Raw genomic sequence first — 15485 nt, forward strand, 5'->3', positions numbered from 1 at the left:
AAGGATGCTGGATGCCAGGGACCCCTCGAGTACAGAGCCTCAGTTCAGCACTGACCTGGGCTCCCGGGACGCTTGTTCCCTGAAGATTCGCAAACCCAGTTAGCACCTCCTTTTCTGTCATCTGTGTCTATGATGTTTGTTAGTTTTATATGAGAGTGACTGCATTGGATTTCAGGAGATTGGAAACAGTGGCAGAAGGAAGGTGTTTCTGTTCCCATGTGGGCATGTGCATCTCAGGACAGGAGTTGGGTTTGACCTGTCTGTGTTGTCTTTCTCACTCCCCACCCCATGGAGAAGCTACAAGTGGGAAACCTTTTAGTAGCAATTTGAGTATCCTCTGCTTGGCTTGGACCCCTGCCTCACCAAATCGTGTCTTCAATATTCTCAAGGCTATATTTGCTATAAACAAAGATTTTTGTTGTTGTTATTCAGTTGCTAAGTCGTCATGTCTGACTGTCTGTGACCCTGTGGACTGCAGCACATCAGGCTTCCCTGTCCTTCACTATCTCCCGGAGTTTGCTCTTGTCCATTGAGTTGGTGACGCTATCCAACCATCTCATTCTGGGTTGGAAATGACAGAATGAAATCCTCAGGAAATCCCAGGATATTGCTTAGTTAAAACAGAATTCATTCAGATGCAGCCTCATGGTATTTCCACAGGAAACAGGGATTAGAGTCAGTATCGGCGAGTAGTGATTGAAGTTTGGGCATTGCATGAAAGGGCTCTGCGGACGTGTGGGCAATGTGGGTGGCTCAGTGGACGTGTGGGTGTGGTGGGCAGTTCACTGGATGCATGGGTGCCGTGGGCTACTTACATCTTTAGGCTTATGGTCCTGGCGGGTGACAGGGGTGGGGAGCACGGCTGCCACAACCCCTATCCTCTCCAGAGGCTCTGATGTCTTCTGGCATCTTTTGTGGATGAAAAACTCCCAAAGGAGGAGCAAGCAGTCTTACATCCAGATGCTGGGTGTCCTGGAAGGAGGACCTGTGACCCCAGTGTCTGTCTCTGAGGGGCTCCCTTCCTGGCCCCTTCTCCTCTCGTGCCTGGAAGGGATGCTGTTCCCCACACGGTGTGTTTGCAGCATCGACATGAGAATGGTGGAGGGTGAGGAGGGCGCCCGCCTCTGTCCCTGAGCTTCCTTCTTGCAGGTCAAGAGCGTTCACTCTGTCCCCTTCTCTTTGGCAGCCCTTGTATTTTCACACATCCTTGAACCACCCTCATGTCGTGGCCGTGGTGGAGGTGGTCGTTGAAGGCAGGAGACGAGATGGGACCCTCCAGACTCTGTCCTGTGGGTTTGGAATCCTTCGGATCTTCAGCCACAAGCCGGAATCTCCAACTTCCACCTCCCAGGACAAACGGTATCTGCCTCGTCTCCTCAGTTGTTAGGGTTCCCAGCATCTCTCTGTGGTGAATTAACGGCTCATTCCCAATAGGAAGCTCTGACTTTGTCAGTTGGTGTGTGTTTATCACAGTCTCCTGGGGATGTTTTTGCTTCAGGTTGTAACTGTGTTTTCTGTTGCTGTGTAAGCCCAGCCATCCTTTCCCAGGTGGGAGCAGGACTGGCTTTGGCCAAGGTGGTGTGATCTGACGTAAGGAGGATAAGGGCTGAGTCCTGCTCCATCCGTACTCCTGTGGGGTCTTGGGCCAGCTGTTTAAACTCCTGACTCTGAATTCGTCATCTGTGCCTGATGGACAGCAGTGTCCACCTCCTAAGGGTCCGGAGTGTAAGCAGTAGGTTCTTCCCAGGCAAGCTCCCAGGGAGCAGTAGGGGCTCACTCAGCAAATACTGGCTGGGGGTCCGCTATGTGCCAGGCTCTGCTATGTTAGGACCTGAACGTGCCCAGATGGGTGAGATGGTGTGTGGTCATTTCAGCCATGGTGGGGTTTGCGTTGTCACTGTAGATGGGGGCTTATCCACCCTGGCTCCATGGACACTTTGGGCTAGGTGTGCCTTTGTTACGAGGCTATCCTGAACAATGTATGGTTTCACAGCCCATGAGATGCCAGTTGCCCCCTCCCCACCCAGCTCTGACAGCCAAAAACATCTCCAGACTTTACCAGTTGCCCCAATGGGGCAAAATCCTCCCTGGTTGGGAACCATCGCTCTAGACACACAGCCGTGGAAGCCCCTCAAATGTTGTTTCAAATCTTGGGACGCTTTCAGGCACAAGCCGCTCCCCAGGCATTGTTTCTAGTGCCCTTGCTCAGGCTGCATTCGGACCATGCAGAGTGTACTCTGGACAAACTTGCCCACCAGCGCTGTGGGCTCATGGAGCCGATGCTGTGCTCAGGCATCCCTGTTTCCCGCAGAGGGTGGAGGAAGCTCCCAGAGGGGTGGAGGGAGGTCCCCACAGGCCTAGCTTTTGAAGAGCATAGCTGGGGTCCTGTGACTGAATGCAATGTGCTGACATGCGGCTCACGCATCTTGTTTTGCAGGCTGAGACTGTATCACGGGAGCCCGCGAGCCCTCCTCCACCCGCTCCTTCAGGACCCCATAGAACGTAAGAGACGCCGTCTGGCCGGGCCTCCACAGCACCTGCTGACATCATGTCACTTCCCTGAGTATTAGAGCGTCACCAGCTTAGCTCAGGTGTTAACAGATCTGAGGAACGTGTAATGTGGGCTTGGAGTCTGATATAACTTAAAGACCCGGGGACTTCCCTGATGGCCAAGTGGCTGGGACTCTGTGCTCCCACTGCAGCGGCTAAAGGTTCCATCCCTGATCGGGGAACTGGGATCCTGCGTGCTGAGTGGTGCAGCCAAAAAGTTAAAAAAAAATGAAAATTTAAAGACCTGAGACATACGAGCCTGAAGGGAGCACATAACTTTGTGAGGGTGACCCTGTGGGGCTGCTGGCCCCCCGGCCTCTGGGTAGCAGCTTTGCCCCCACGTGAGTAGTTGCTGTTGAACATGGTCACCGGCTGTCCCTGGAAGCCTCTGACCAGAAAGTGCATGGGTCGTCTCCAGCACAGCAAGGTATCCAGTGGTGCCAATTACAGGGACATCCTGCAGGAGTGCCTACTCTGTGTGGACTCAGCGCCAAGCGGCCGCCTTAGAGCAGTGGGGGCTTCCTGCCTGCCTCTGTGGCTTCTCCCCCCGAGCAACCAGGGTGCTCCTGGGAGAGATGTGAGGCGCCCCCTGGCTGCTGGCTGAGTGGAGGGTGGACGGAGGGGTGCCCGGTGAAGCAGAGGGATGGGCTGACAAGCCATTTCAGGGGCCTGGTGTGGGGCTCTTTTCTGACCTGGGTGATGTGAACAGGGTTCTAGCAGTGGAGGTGGATCTGTTTGGGGACAGTGGTGGGGGGGGGTGACTTTCTGTCTCTGAGATATTCCCTGAATTCCATGGTGGGAACTTGGTGTCTGCCTTCCAGCCTGTGTGAAACCCTGAGCCTCCTTCCACTCCCTGAATTTGGTGAAAATCTCATGATCGAGGAACAGTTGGTCAGAAACTTAGCTTTAATGATAAAGACTGGCTTTTAGTGTTAGTTGCTCAGTTGTGTCTGACTTTGCAACCCCATGGACTGTAGCCTGCCAGGCTCCTCTGTCCATGGAATTTTCCAGGCAAGAATATTGGAGTGGGTCAGTTCAGTTCAGTTCAGTTTCTCAGTCATGTCTGACTCTTTGCAACCCCGTGGACTGCAGCACACCAGACTTCCCTGTCCATCACTAACTCCCGGAGCTTGCTCAAACTCATGTTCCATTGAGTCAGTGATGCTATCCAACTATCTCGTCCTGTCATCCCCTTCTCCTCCTACCTTCAATCTTTCCCAGCATCAGGGTTTTTTCCGATGAGTCAGTTCTTTGCGTCAGGTGGCCAAAGTATTGGAGTTTCAGCTTCAGCATCAGTCCTTCCAATGAATATTCAGGACTGATATCCTTTAGGATGGACTGGTTTGATCTCCTTGCAGTCCAAGGGACTCTTTAAGAGTCTTCTCCAACACCACAGTTCAAAAGCATCAATTCTTCGGTGCTCAGCTTTCTTTATAGTCCAACTGTCACATCCATACATGACTACTGGTAAAACCATAGCTTTGACTAGATGGACCTTTGTTGGCAAAGTAATGTCTTGGCTTTTTAATAAGTTGTCTGGGTTGGTCATAGCTTTTCTTCCAAGGAGCAAGTGTCTTTTAATTTCATGGCTGCAGTCACCATCTGCGGTGATTTTGGAACCCAAGAAAATAAAGTCTGTCACTATTTCCATTGTTTCCCCATCTATTTGTCATGAAGTGATGGGACTGGATGCCATGATTTTAGTTTTTTGAATTTTGAGTTTTAAGCCAGATTTTTCACTCTTCTCTTTCACTTTCATCAAGAGTCTCTTTAGTTCTTCTTCTCTTTCTGCCATAAGGGTGATGTCATCTGCATATCTGAGGTTATTGATATTTCTCTTGACAGTCTTGATTCCAGCTTGTGCTTCGTCCAGCTGTGCATTTCTCATGATGTACTCTGCATATAAGTTAAATAAGCAGGGTGACAATATACAGCCTTACTGTACTGGAGTGCGTATTCATTCCCTTCTCCAGGGTTTCTTCTCGACCCAGGGATCAAACCAGTGTCTCCCACATTGCAGGCAGAGTCTTTACTGTCTGAGCCACCTGGGAAGCCCTTTTAGGTTATTTCCCAATTGAATTTAATCATCAACTTGCCAGCATTTTCTCTCCTGAAGTATCCTTAGACTCAGCAACTGTTAAACAGCAAGCAGCACCCACCTCCCCCTCCGGGTCCATTTTAGGACCATTGTTCTGGTGGAGGGTATGGGGGCTATGGATGTATGAGGGGCCTGAGGAGGGACAGCCACAGACTGACAGCTCATCCTCTCAGGGGGCATTTCCAGAAATGTGGGGTATTTTTCTTGACTGGGTGATGCACTCACATAATCCAGAATTCAAAGTATGAAACAGTGTGAGAAGGTTCAGGTGAGGTCTCTTCACCCCTGTGCTCAGCTCCTCGCCTGCATCACAGGTGATGTCCTCTCTGGGGTCTTGTGGGTCCTTCCATGTCTTCTGATAACACACGAGCAAATGTGCATACCCGTGGTCTTGTTTATGCCCCCGTCTAGTCATTCTAGACCTTTGTTTTTCCCCTTAACTGTTTATCTTGAATGGTGTTTCATATCAGCACTAGGAAGCATGCTTACTTTTTTTACCACTGGGTGGCATTTAGTTGAATTGCTGTTTGTGATTGAACCACCCCCTGCCAAACAGACACTCGGAGCTGTTCTGTAGGAGCAGAGGGTTGAAGGTGCAGTGAACATCTGCCCTTTTGTGAATGTGCACGTGAATCCATAGGGTAAATTCCTGGAAGTGGGATTGCTGGTCTGGGGGCCCCTCCATGTGCAGTTTTGTATTATTTCCTCTGTTTGCCCTCCATGGAGGTTGTACCAATGTGTTCTCCAGCCAGCCATGTAGCAGAGTGCCTTTTAGAGCATTTAACATCTTACAGTAAGCAGATTCCATGTGTGGAGTGGTCAGATATTAAAAATGCAATTTTCAATAATACAGTTTTATTTTCAAATGAATGCACATTTAGTTCTTAGGAGGTGGTGAGTCCCCTGTCAGTGGAGGAAATCCAGTGGTAGCAAGATGCACCATTTGGTGGCCATGTGTTGAGGGTGTGTCTGTGTCCCCCTCAACCCCAGGCCCTGTGGCCCTGCGCCTAGTTTCTGCTGACGCCTTCCCTCCACCTCCCTGAGAACTCTGAGCTCTTCCCAGCGATTCCTTTCTCAGGATGCTCTCTTTCTTCCCACTTCCCCAGTGTGTTATCCAAAACTTTCTTGGGGTTTGGATCCCATTCTCCCATGTGTTATGTGTGTCAGTGGGCTTGTATCTTAGTCACCACAGGCTTATGTCCTCTTTGAGGACAGGACTCTGTCTTGGAGGTTGCTGGCTGCCCAGCACCTAGTCTTGCTGCTTTGTGGGGCTCAATGAATGCGAGGCTGAGGGTGAAGAAGAGATATTCTTGTCAGAGCTCCCTCCAAGGTCCCTCTGATCATGGGAACGAGCCATACCTGACTTCACTGCTCAGGGGAAGAGGTGAGTCCAGAGATTCTATTATGTCATATCAAAAACAGGTATCTCTTTCATTGCAGTTTTACCAAAGAGTGTTATGAAGGGTTGATTCTTTTTTGCTCTTGGCTGAACGAACAGAGCAATTCCCCTCTCTCCCTAGAAAAATACTTTTCCTGTTTGTCTGGCTCTTTCCCAGGATGCTCGGCTTATTGGCCGGTTTGACTGAAGGTGCCTTGGTTTCAGCTGTCACAGGAGGTGTTTTCTCCCCCAGAGAACAAGCACATGACCCTCATTGAGAACTGCAGCCTGCAGTACACGCTGAGGCCACACCCACTTCTGGAGCCCGTGTTCCACCTTCTTCCCGAGAACCTTCTGGTGTCTGGTCTGCAGCAGATACCTGGCCTCCTTCCAGCTCACGGAGAATCAGGTGAGGACTCTTCTGTTTCTGGTCACTTGATGAGTCTCTGTTAGGTCAGATCTTGTAGGAACTGGGCTGCATGGGGTGAGCGCTGGTTGGGTCCCTCCGGCTAACAGCCCAGTGGTGGTGGGGGAGAAGAAGGGGGAAGTGGGTAGGAGGAGGAGGGTGGCTGTGTCTCTCACTGGCATTCCCTTCCTGAACATACCTCGCATCCCTTGGGTCCTCTCTGCCTTCTCTCCTCGGGAAATGGTCTCATGAGGCAGATAGCTCATGTCTTTATGACCATGACCAGGAAAACCACTGTTGCTGGATCCCACCTGTGCTGGACCACCATATGAGTGGCTTGGTTATTGTAACTTCTTAATTGTGGTAAAATAGGTATAACGTAAAACTTACTATTTTAGCCAGTTTTAAGTGTGTAGCTCAGTGGCATTAAGTCCATTCGCACTGTTGTGCAGCCATCCCTCCATCCATCTCCAGAGCCTTTTCATCTTCCCCAACTGAAACTCTGTCCCAATAAATACCAATTCCCCATCTCTCTGCCCCCTCTGCCCCCCACTTCCAGCCTCTATCCCCCACCATTCCACTCTCTGTCCCTATGAATTGACTCCTTTAGAGACCTCACAGAAGTGGAATCCTGCACTTCCGTCAGTCCTTCCGTGGCTGGTTTATTTCACTTGGCATAATGTCCTCAAGGTTCATCTGTGTTGTTGCATGTGTCAAAATTTCCTTTCTTATTAAGGCTGAATAGTATCCCATTGTATGGAAGGACCACCTTTTGTTTATCCATTTACCTGTCCACTGACATTGGGCTGGTCCACCTTTCGACTTGCGAGTGAAGCTGCTTGATTACTTTGGAAGTGAAATCCATGGGACAGGCTCAGGGCTGTGACTTGGTGTGATTTAGGAGTTGATTCTCCTGGTTGATAAAGGTCAGCCCTCCACAACCATGAATCCCTCTGGGGGCTGATCTGCATTTAGGTTCTACTGATGGGCCGCACCTCCTTGGCCTCCTGCTCCTTCCGGGCACTTCTGGGGGCTTTTTTCTGGCTGTCTGGAAGAATCTAGGAGAAGGGACTGCACCAGCCTTTCCCACCTGGTGCCGCTGGAACCTCTGTTCTTGGGGAGCTGGCTCCCTGCCCCATCCAGGAGAGGCAGGATGTGGCTTTGGGCGTGAGCAGCGGGGAGGACAGGTGGGAGGTGCCGAGTGTTTGGCTCAGAACAGAAACACCCAGGACCCAAAGAGGAGGCTCACCTCCAGGAAGGAGTGTGCGTCTCAGCAACGGCGTCTGTGCACGTGGCCTGGGCTGCAGACCTTGTCGTCTGAGGTCACGAACTCCTGGGACGGGAGTATGGTGGTTGTCACCATCCTGAGCTCATTGTTTCTCCAACGTCTCAGAGACCAGATGATGATATATCAGAAATGACCAATTAGCCATGAACAGGAGCATGTTCTTGTGTGTGTGTGTGTGTTCCAGGTTTGGATCTGTCCTGGGTCACTGAGCCCTAACCCCCGTCCCTGCAGCACCCCCTCTAAGCAGCCATGTTGCCCCCGGTGAGGCGCCCGTGTTTAGCCCAGAGGGAGGAGTAGTAAGAGTTACAGGCTGGAGAGATCACCTCCTGGTTGTGCTGCAGGACTGAGTGATGAGAATGCGACACCTACATCTGGCTCTAAGCCCCGCCCCGCCCCGCCCCGCCCACTGGTCTGGGAGGTGCGGCGCGGCACCCTCCCCCCGCCGCCCCGCCCCCGTGGACAGCGAAGGTATTAGGTACCCAAGTGGGCACCTGCAGGAAGTAGGAAGTCAGCGGATGAGTTTTTCTGACCTGGGATTTTGGGTATTTAAGCAGAATGTTCTTGGGGCCTGATGTGCGTCTGTCACCAGCTGGGGTCAGTAGAACTGCAGCTAAAACATGAAGATACAGAAGCGGAGCACGGACCCGGCTTCTGTGTCCCTCCTGGGAGGCGCAGGAGCAGCTCAGGGGCCTAGACAGGCCCCGTGTTTGTTCTCAGCATCTCAGGTCGGGCTGGAGGGGTAAAGGGCTGCATCATGGAGAGGAGTTCTGGATTCAAGGAGCTTGAGTTCAGCTCCTGACCCTGAGTTCGCGTTTTTGGACGAGCTGAGCCCCCTTGGCCTCCGGTTTGCCTCTGATATGGAGTGGCGGGCACTGGGGCCTTTGACGGATGCAGGTGGTGCCTGTAAAATGGCAAAAATGAGGAACAATTCATGTTGTTGTTTAGAAACAAATGACCAGAATGCGCTCTAGCAGGTGGGCGGGAGCTGCCTTCAGTGGGCAGGAGCTGTGCTCATTCCTCTGAGAGGGGACCAGGGCATCCTCCTCTCCAGTCCCCAGACCACCTGGGAGCAGAGACCCTCTTGCTCAGCCCCCATGGGCAGCCTCCCAGGCACCCAGCCTGTGTTCTGACAGCGGTTATTGTTTCTGTTACAAATTCTGCACAGGATCTTATGGGCTTTTGTGACTCACTCTTGAAAGAGTTGTTTTGCTGGATAGTGTTTTATGGCCCTGAGGGGCCCAGGCAGGGGCTGGTGCTGGCTTCAGTGGTGGGAATCACATGTCTAACTTGCCGAGGGCTTGGTTTTATTTTGATGTCGTGATGGGACTCGGCTATTTATTCATTTGTAAAATACCACAATGTGGGAGAAGTGAGTTGCTTTCACTCTGTTTTTTTTTTTTTAATTTTTAATTGGAGGTTAATTGCTTTACAATGTTGCATTAGTTTCTGCCATACAACACTGTAAGTCAGCCATAAGTGTATACATGTCCCCTCCCTCTTGAGCCTCCCTCCGACTCTATCCCACCCCTCTATGTCGTCACAGAGCACCGGACTGGGCTCCCTGTGTTATATAGCAGCTTCCCACTAGCTATTTATTTTATGCATGGTAGTGGATATATGTCAGGGCTAGGAGTGGGTTGTTTTCAACTGAAATGTGGATGGAGGTCACTGTAGGTTCACATGTGATTTTCATAAGTGTAGCTGCAGGAGGTTTGGCTGGCAGGGGTGGTGAGGGGGTGCCCCAGAGCACTGTGCTGGGCCGTCAGTGCAGGGGTTCACCGCTGCCCGCTGCCCTGCTGGGCCTTTGTGCTGTCAGTCATCTCTCCTCTCCTGCTTGGCCCGGCTCACTGCCCTCTGCTCCCCGGGAACCCATCCTCCCTCCCTCCTGTATCTTGAGCATCGGCATGCCAACTCTGTGCTGTTGCGGGGCTGTCCCCGGGCTGACCTGCCAGCTTACTGACTCCAGCCCTGCTTTCTCACCTATTGAACCGAGCTGGGCAGAGCTTTCCCGAGAACTGACGTGCAGGCTTGCCATGTGGTGGTGACCCCTCTTGACTGGTGTGTCCTTGGGCCGGCCCTCCACCTACTGAGGTGCCTCCCCAGCCCCAAACTGCTGATGCTGCACTTTCAAAAACAACATATGGGTCCTGGGAGGAGCCCTGTGCCCCAAGCCTGAGCACCTTGTGTACTGATGGGGTTCTCCCACCAGGCTTCCCAGGTCAAGCTGACTGCCCACCCTCCGGAATCGGGCTATGTGTCTCCTAAGTTCCTGGATAGTGACTTCGATCCTCTGCGGTGAGGGAGTGACCAGGGACAGGGCTGTGCTCCCTGAGGCTGCTGTGGGTCAGGGGCCAGGGCACTACAGCTTCGATTCTGGTCCTTTGCTGAGGACAGTTAAAATAACAGAATTAATCATTATCCAATAAATTCATAAAACTAAAAGTTTTCCCTTCCAACCTCACTCCCCAGAGATAACTGCTCCTAGTAGGTTGGTGTATACCTTTTATATAGTAATTGATTTACTGAATACTCAACATGTATTTGTAGAGTAGATCCTGTGGGCGGCAGGCCCTGTGCTGGGGCTGAGGTTGCACCCCTGCGCTCCCAGTACAGAGTTAGTGCATCCTTCCTGGGTAAGGGCCGGCCTCAAGTCCAACAGCGGTCTTCACAGGCCTTAGAAGGTGTTTTAGAGCAAACCTGGGGCTTCCTAGGTAGCCTAGTGGTAAAGAACCTGCCTGCCAATCAGGAGACTCGGGAGATGCAAGTTTGATCCCTGGGTTGGGAAGATCCTCTGGAAGTGGAAGATCTTCCCATGGAAGATCCATGGGAAATGGCAAACCCACTCCAGTATTCTTGCCTGGGAAATCCCATGGACAGAGGAGCCTGGAAGGCTACAATCCATGGGGTCGAAAACAGTCTGACATGCTGAGCATTCATGCCATCTAGAGCAAATGTAGACCAGCTCAAGTTCATTTATGTTCCTGTCTAAATTGTTCCTAAATTTCATTTTCATTTTGTTGCTGCTGCTGCCATGTTTTCTCTGTCTTGGGAGTTGTGTTCTGGTGAATGAAACACCCTCGTCAGGGGAGCTACATCCCTGGGAGCCTGAGGTCCTCTGGTGGGGGTGTGTTACCAAGCGCTTCCTTGAAGGATGTCTCTAGGGAGGGGTTCTCACCGTCTAGTTTTCTCTGCGCTGTGTTCAGGGGAGTCTCAGGAGAAAAGGCATCGTTGAGAAGTAGGAGCAGGGCTACCCCGTGTGTCTGTGCTGGCTGCTGGTGCTGGTTGAAGGAGGGAACGACAGTGTCAGGCGGTGAAGCTGTGCCCGTGGGTGGTGCTGGCACGCTGGGGAAGTGCCCCGAGGCTGTGGTGGTAAGCAGGCTCCACTCTGGCCCCACGTGACCACTCCGAGCCTCTGCTGTGGCCGGTCTCGTCTGTAAAATGGGGACATTGTGAGGACCTGCCCAGAGAGATGTGTTTGGGGAGCAAGTGAATTGGGTCAGTGAAGCCCTGCCCTGGGCACACAGAGTGTGCCCGACAAGGGTGAGTGGCTGCTCTTTGGTCTGGAACGTTCTGTCTTGCGTTGGGATGGCTCCTTTGTCATGGTCCCCCTGTGGCTGCTTCAGGGCGTCTGGGAGGTCTGATCTGTCTCGTGTCAGAGGGCCCCTCAGAGCTGTTCTTTCTTTGGCCATGGCTTCTGGAAGTTCACAGAACAGGTCTCTGGCCAAACTAGGCTCAGAACTGGGCCTCTTGCACTGGGAAAGGCAATGGGGTCGGCTCTGGGTTTCCTTCTGTTTCCATCGCACCTGAAGATGGCGGGGAGGGGAGTGCTGGCTGGTGGCTGTTCTCACTGTCCCAGTGCTTGTTGACCAGGGAGTGACCTCTGGCTTGGGGGCCGCACAGACCCTTTGAGGGAGCAGCCCTCAGGGAAGGGCACTTGTTCCCCGTTCATGCTTCCATGGAAACAAGACTTGGCGTTGGGGGACATGAGCCGGTAACCTGCTGGGGTGTATCTTTGGGGTTGGGTGATTTTGCTGCCCAGCATGGATAGGGTGAGGGTGCCAGTTGTAGTCTGTATGTCCTTCCATGGATTCAGTGGGAGCCCCCAGGATGCTCTCTGCCCCAGAGGTTGGGGTGTGTCTGGGGGTTCTGGCTCCCTGGACTGAGTGATGGAAGCCCAGGTGGGAGGCAGGATGATATGGTCTCGATGGCGTCAAGGCCGAGACTGTGGGGCAGCTCCGAGTGTGGGGTGCGGGGCAGGTGGGGGGTCTCACAGGAGCACAGGGAGCTCGGAGATCACTGCCGTCTCCCTCTGGGGTGGAGGTCGTGGCCACCTTACCTGGAGCCCTCCCCCCTCCTGTGACTGCCCATGGAGCCCTGGGCCACTTGACCCTGAACACCTCTTTTGGCCAAGAGTTTAATTGTGATCAAGAGCCGAGGGGTTGTTTGGTAACCAGCAAATGAGCCGTCTGGGCTCTAAAGCAGTGAGCATGTGCCAGCGACAGGGTCCTGTGGATCAAGGTCAAGGAAGAAGACAGTGGTTGTGTGTTAAAAAGGCTGAAATCACTGGAGGGGAATGTGTCCTGCCCTATGATGTAGACACATGAATTAACTTGCAGAATGTGAATAATATGCATCTGCAAAAATAAGGGGGTGACAGGCATCCTTTTTGTGTCCTTCCCTTCCCTCTGCTCCCTCACCTCCTGCTGCTCTGGGTCCTGCCAGCATCACCCCCTCCCTCCCCTCAGCTCCCAGAGGGACCCTCTGCCTGGTGATTTTCTGCTGTGTTCCCTGAAATCCTGCATGGATGATTCATGTGCTTCCTATGGGTGGAGGAATCTTGAGTTCCTGCCTATTGCTGGGAGAGGGGTCCCTTTTCCGTGCCCGCCTCCCTTCTGGGCCCTCCCTCTCTCCTTCTGTCTCTGACCGAGGCTCCCAGCTCAGGATGTGCTTCGGACACTTGCTTGACCATTTTATGAAAGGTTGCACTTTGTGTATTTCTGCACTTAAAAAACATCATGGTAAAATACACATGTCATAAAATGTGCTTTTCTAACTATTTTTCAACACGTGGTTCAGGAGCATTAAGCACATTCACCTGGTTGAGCAACCCCACATCTCCAGAACGCTCTCATCTTGCAGAACTAGACCCTGCAGACACACTAACTCCCCACCCTTGCCCCAGCCCCTGGCAGCCCCCTTTCTACATTCTGTCTTGGAATTTGATGACTTTCAGCACCTCATATAAATGGAATTATCTAGTACTTGTCTTTTTGTGACTGGCTCATCTCAGCAAAATGTCATCAAGGTTCATCCATGTTGTAACATGCGTCAGAATCTCCTTCCTCTTTTAAAGTGAAAGTGAAAGTGTGAGTAGCTCAGTGTCTGACTCTCTGGAACCCTGTGGTCTGTGGCCCGCCAGGCTCCTCTGTCCATGGTATTCTCCAGGCAAGAATACTGGCGTGGGCTGTCATTCCCTTCTCCAGGAGATCTTCCCACCCCAGGGATTGAACCTGGGTGTCCTGCATTGCAGGTGGATTCTTTACCTTCTGAGCCACCAAGGAAGAATGATGCTGTGTTGTGTGGATGGACCACGGTTTGTTTGTCTTTCTTTCACTTCTTGATGGGCATTGAGTTGTTTCCACCTTTTGTCTACTGTGAAAAAAGTTATCTGTACTTTTAAATTGGGTCTGATTCATCAACTGACCTGCTTTAAACACTTAACAATATGATGAAAGGAATACATAAACTTTTCCAGAAGTATCAAACCTTAGTGTGTATTTGTGATGGGAAAGGTATAGAAAACCATAAAGAGGGGAATAAAGTAATGTGATTACTGTCTACAGACGCCACCATCAAAAAGTACAAATGATAAATGCTGGAGAAGATATGGAGAAAAGGGAGCCCTCTTATACTGTTGGTGAGAATGTAAATTAATGCAGCCACTGTGGAAAACAGTGTGGAGGTTCCTCAGAAAACTAAAAATAGAGTTGCTACATGATCCAGCAATCCCATTCCTGGGCATATATCTGGAAAAAATGAAAACTCTAGTTGGAAAGGATATATCACCCCAGTGTTCATTGCAGCACTATTTACAATAGCCAAGATATGGAAGTAACCTAAATGTCCATCAACAGATGAATGGATAAAGAAGATATGGTATAAAAATACAATGGGATATTATTCAGCCATAAAAAGGGTGAAATAATGCCATTTGCAGCAACATGGATGGACCTAGAGATGATCACACCAAGTGAAGTAGATCAGACAGAGAAAGACGGATGTCATATGACTTTTCTTATATGCGACATCTAAAAAAATTATACAAATGAACTTATTTACAAAACAGAAATAGACTCACAGACATAGAAAACAGACTTATGGTTAGCAGAGGGGAAAGCTGGGGGAGGGATAAATTGGGATTAACAAATACACTATTATATATAAAATACATAAAATAAATAAAATAGATAAACAACAAGGACCTACTATGCAGCCTAGGAAACTATTCAGTATCTTGTGATAATGTATAATGGAAAAGAATCTGAAAAAGAATATATATGTCTGAATCACTTTGCTATGATTCAGATATATGTGTTGATTTGCAGTGAATTACCCTGGAAACACTGAAAATCAATTATACTTCAGTTAAAAAAAAACAAGAAGAGAGTACTACTCCAAGAAAAAAGATATATGTGTATACATGCAAATGCATCAGTTTAGTTCAGTCGCTCAGTGGTGTCTGACTCCTTGTGACCCCATGGACTACAGCATGCTAGGCTCCCCTGTTCATCACCAACTCCCAGAGCTTGCTCAAACGCATATTCATAGAGTCGGTGATGCCATACAACCATCTCATCCTCTGCCGTCCCCTTCTCCTTCTGTCTTCAATCTTTCCCAGCATCAAGGACTTTTCCAATGAGTCAGTTCATCACATCGGGTGGTCAAAGTATTGTAGCTTCAGCTTCAGCACCTGTCCTTCCAATGAATATTCTGGACTGATTTCCTAGTTTGATCTCCTTGCAGTCCAAAAAGACTCTCATGAGTCTTCTCCAGTACCATAGTTCAAATGCATCAATTCTTTGACATTCAGCTTTCTTTATGGTCCAACTCTCACATCCATACTACTGAAAAAACCATAGCTTTTGGACCTTTGTTGGCAAAATAATGTCTCAAATGCATATATTTTAAGTAATCTTGTCATCAAATGGACTAATAATGTGCAGTTTTATATGTTGTTATATGTTGTTCTTTTCACCTACAATGTCATATTATTTTTTGATTATTAAATATTCTTTTTTGTTTTTATTTCCTTCTTTCTTTTTTTGTTTTTTGATTTGCTTTTAAATAATCTCTGACAATATGATTTTTTTCTCATTTTATATGGATGAGCAAGAGATTATTTAACATTCTCATATTCTTGAACATCTGGTGGTTTCTTACTTTTGTCTGTTATAAATAATGTTCTAATGAGTATTCTTGCAAATAAAGCTTTGCTTCCATCTTTGATTATTTAGAGTCGGACACGACTGAGTGAACTCTTAACTCTTGATTATTTTGCTAAATAGATTCAAAAGTGGCATTGCTGGGGCAGACGGTGGATATGGATTTCTTTTTCAAACGTTAAGCTTTTTGTTTTGTGTTGAGGTATAGCCGATTAACCATGCTGTGGTAGTTTCAGTGAACAGGAAGGGACTCAGCCACACGTGTACGTGTATCCATTCTCCCGACACCGCCTCCCATTCAGGGTGCCACATGACGTTGAGCA

The 15485-nt window shown here is 49.9% G+C and overlaps 1 protein-coding gene across 1 annotated transcript in view; it reads left to right on the forward strand.

Moving 5' to 3' along the window:
* NPHP4 (nephrocystin 4) overlaps window positions 1–15485 on the forward strand; it is a 137023-nt gene that overhangs the window by 23367 nt on the left and 98171 nt on the right. The window contains exons 5-7 of the mRNA XM_061160531.1: window positions 1187–1359; window positions 2438–2502; window positions 6280–6435. Of these exons, the coding sequence (XP_061016514.1) occupies window positions 1187–1359; window positions 2438–2502; window positions 6280–6435 (394 nt within the window). The remainder of the gene's footprint in view (window positions 1–1186; window positions 1360–2437; window positions 2503–6279; window positions 6436–15485) is intronic.

The sequence above is a fragment of the Dama dama genome, chromosome 14 (genome assembly GCF_033118175.1).
Source record: "Dama dama isolate Ldn47 chromosome 14, ASM3311817v1, whole genome shotgun sequence".
NCBI classification, from domain to species: Eukaryota; Metazoa; Chordata; class Mammalia; order Artiodactyla; family Cervidae; genus Dama; species Dama dama.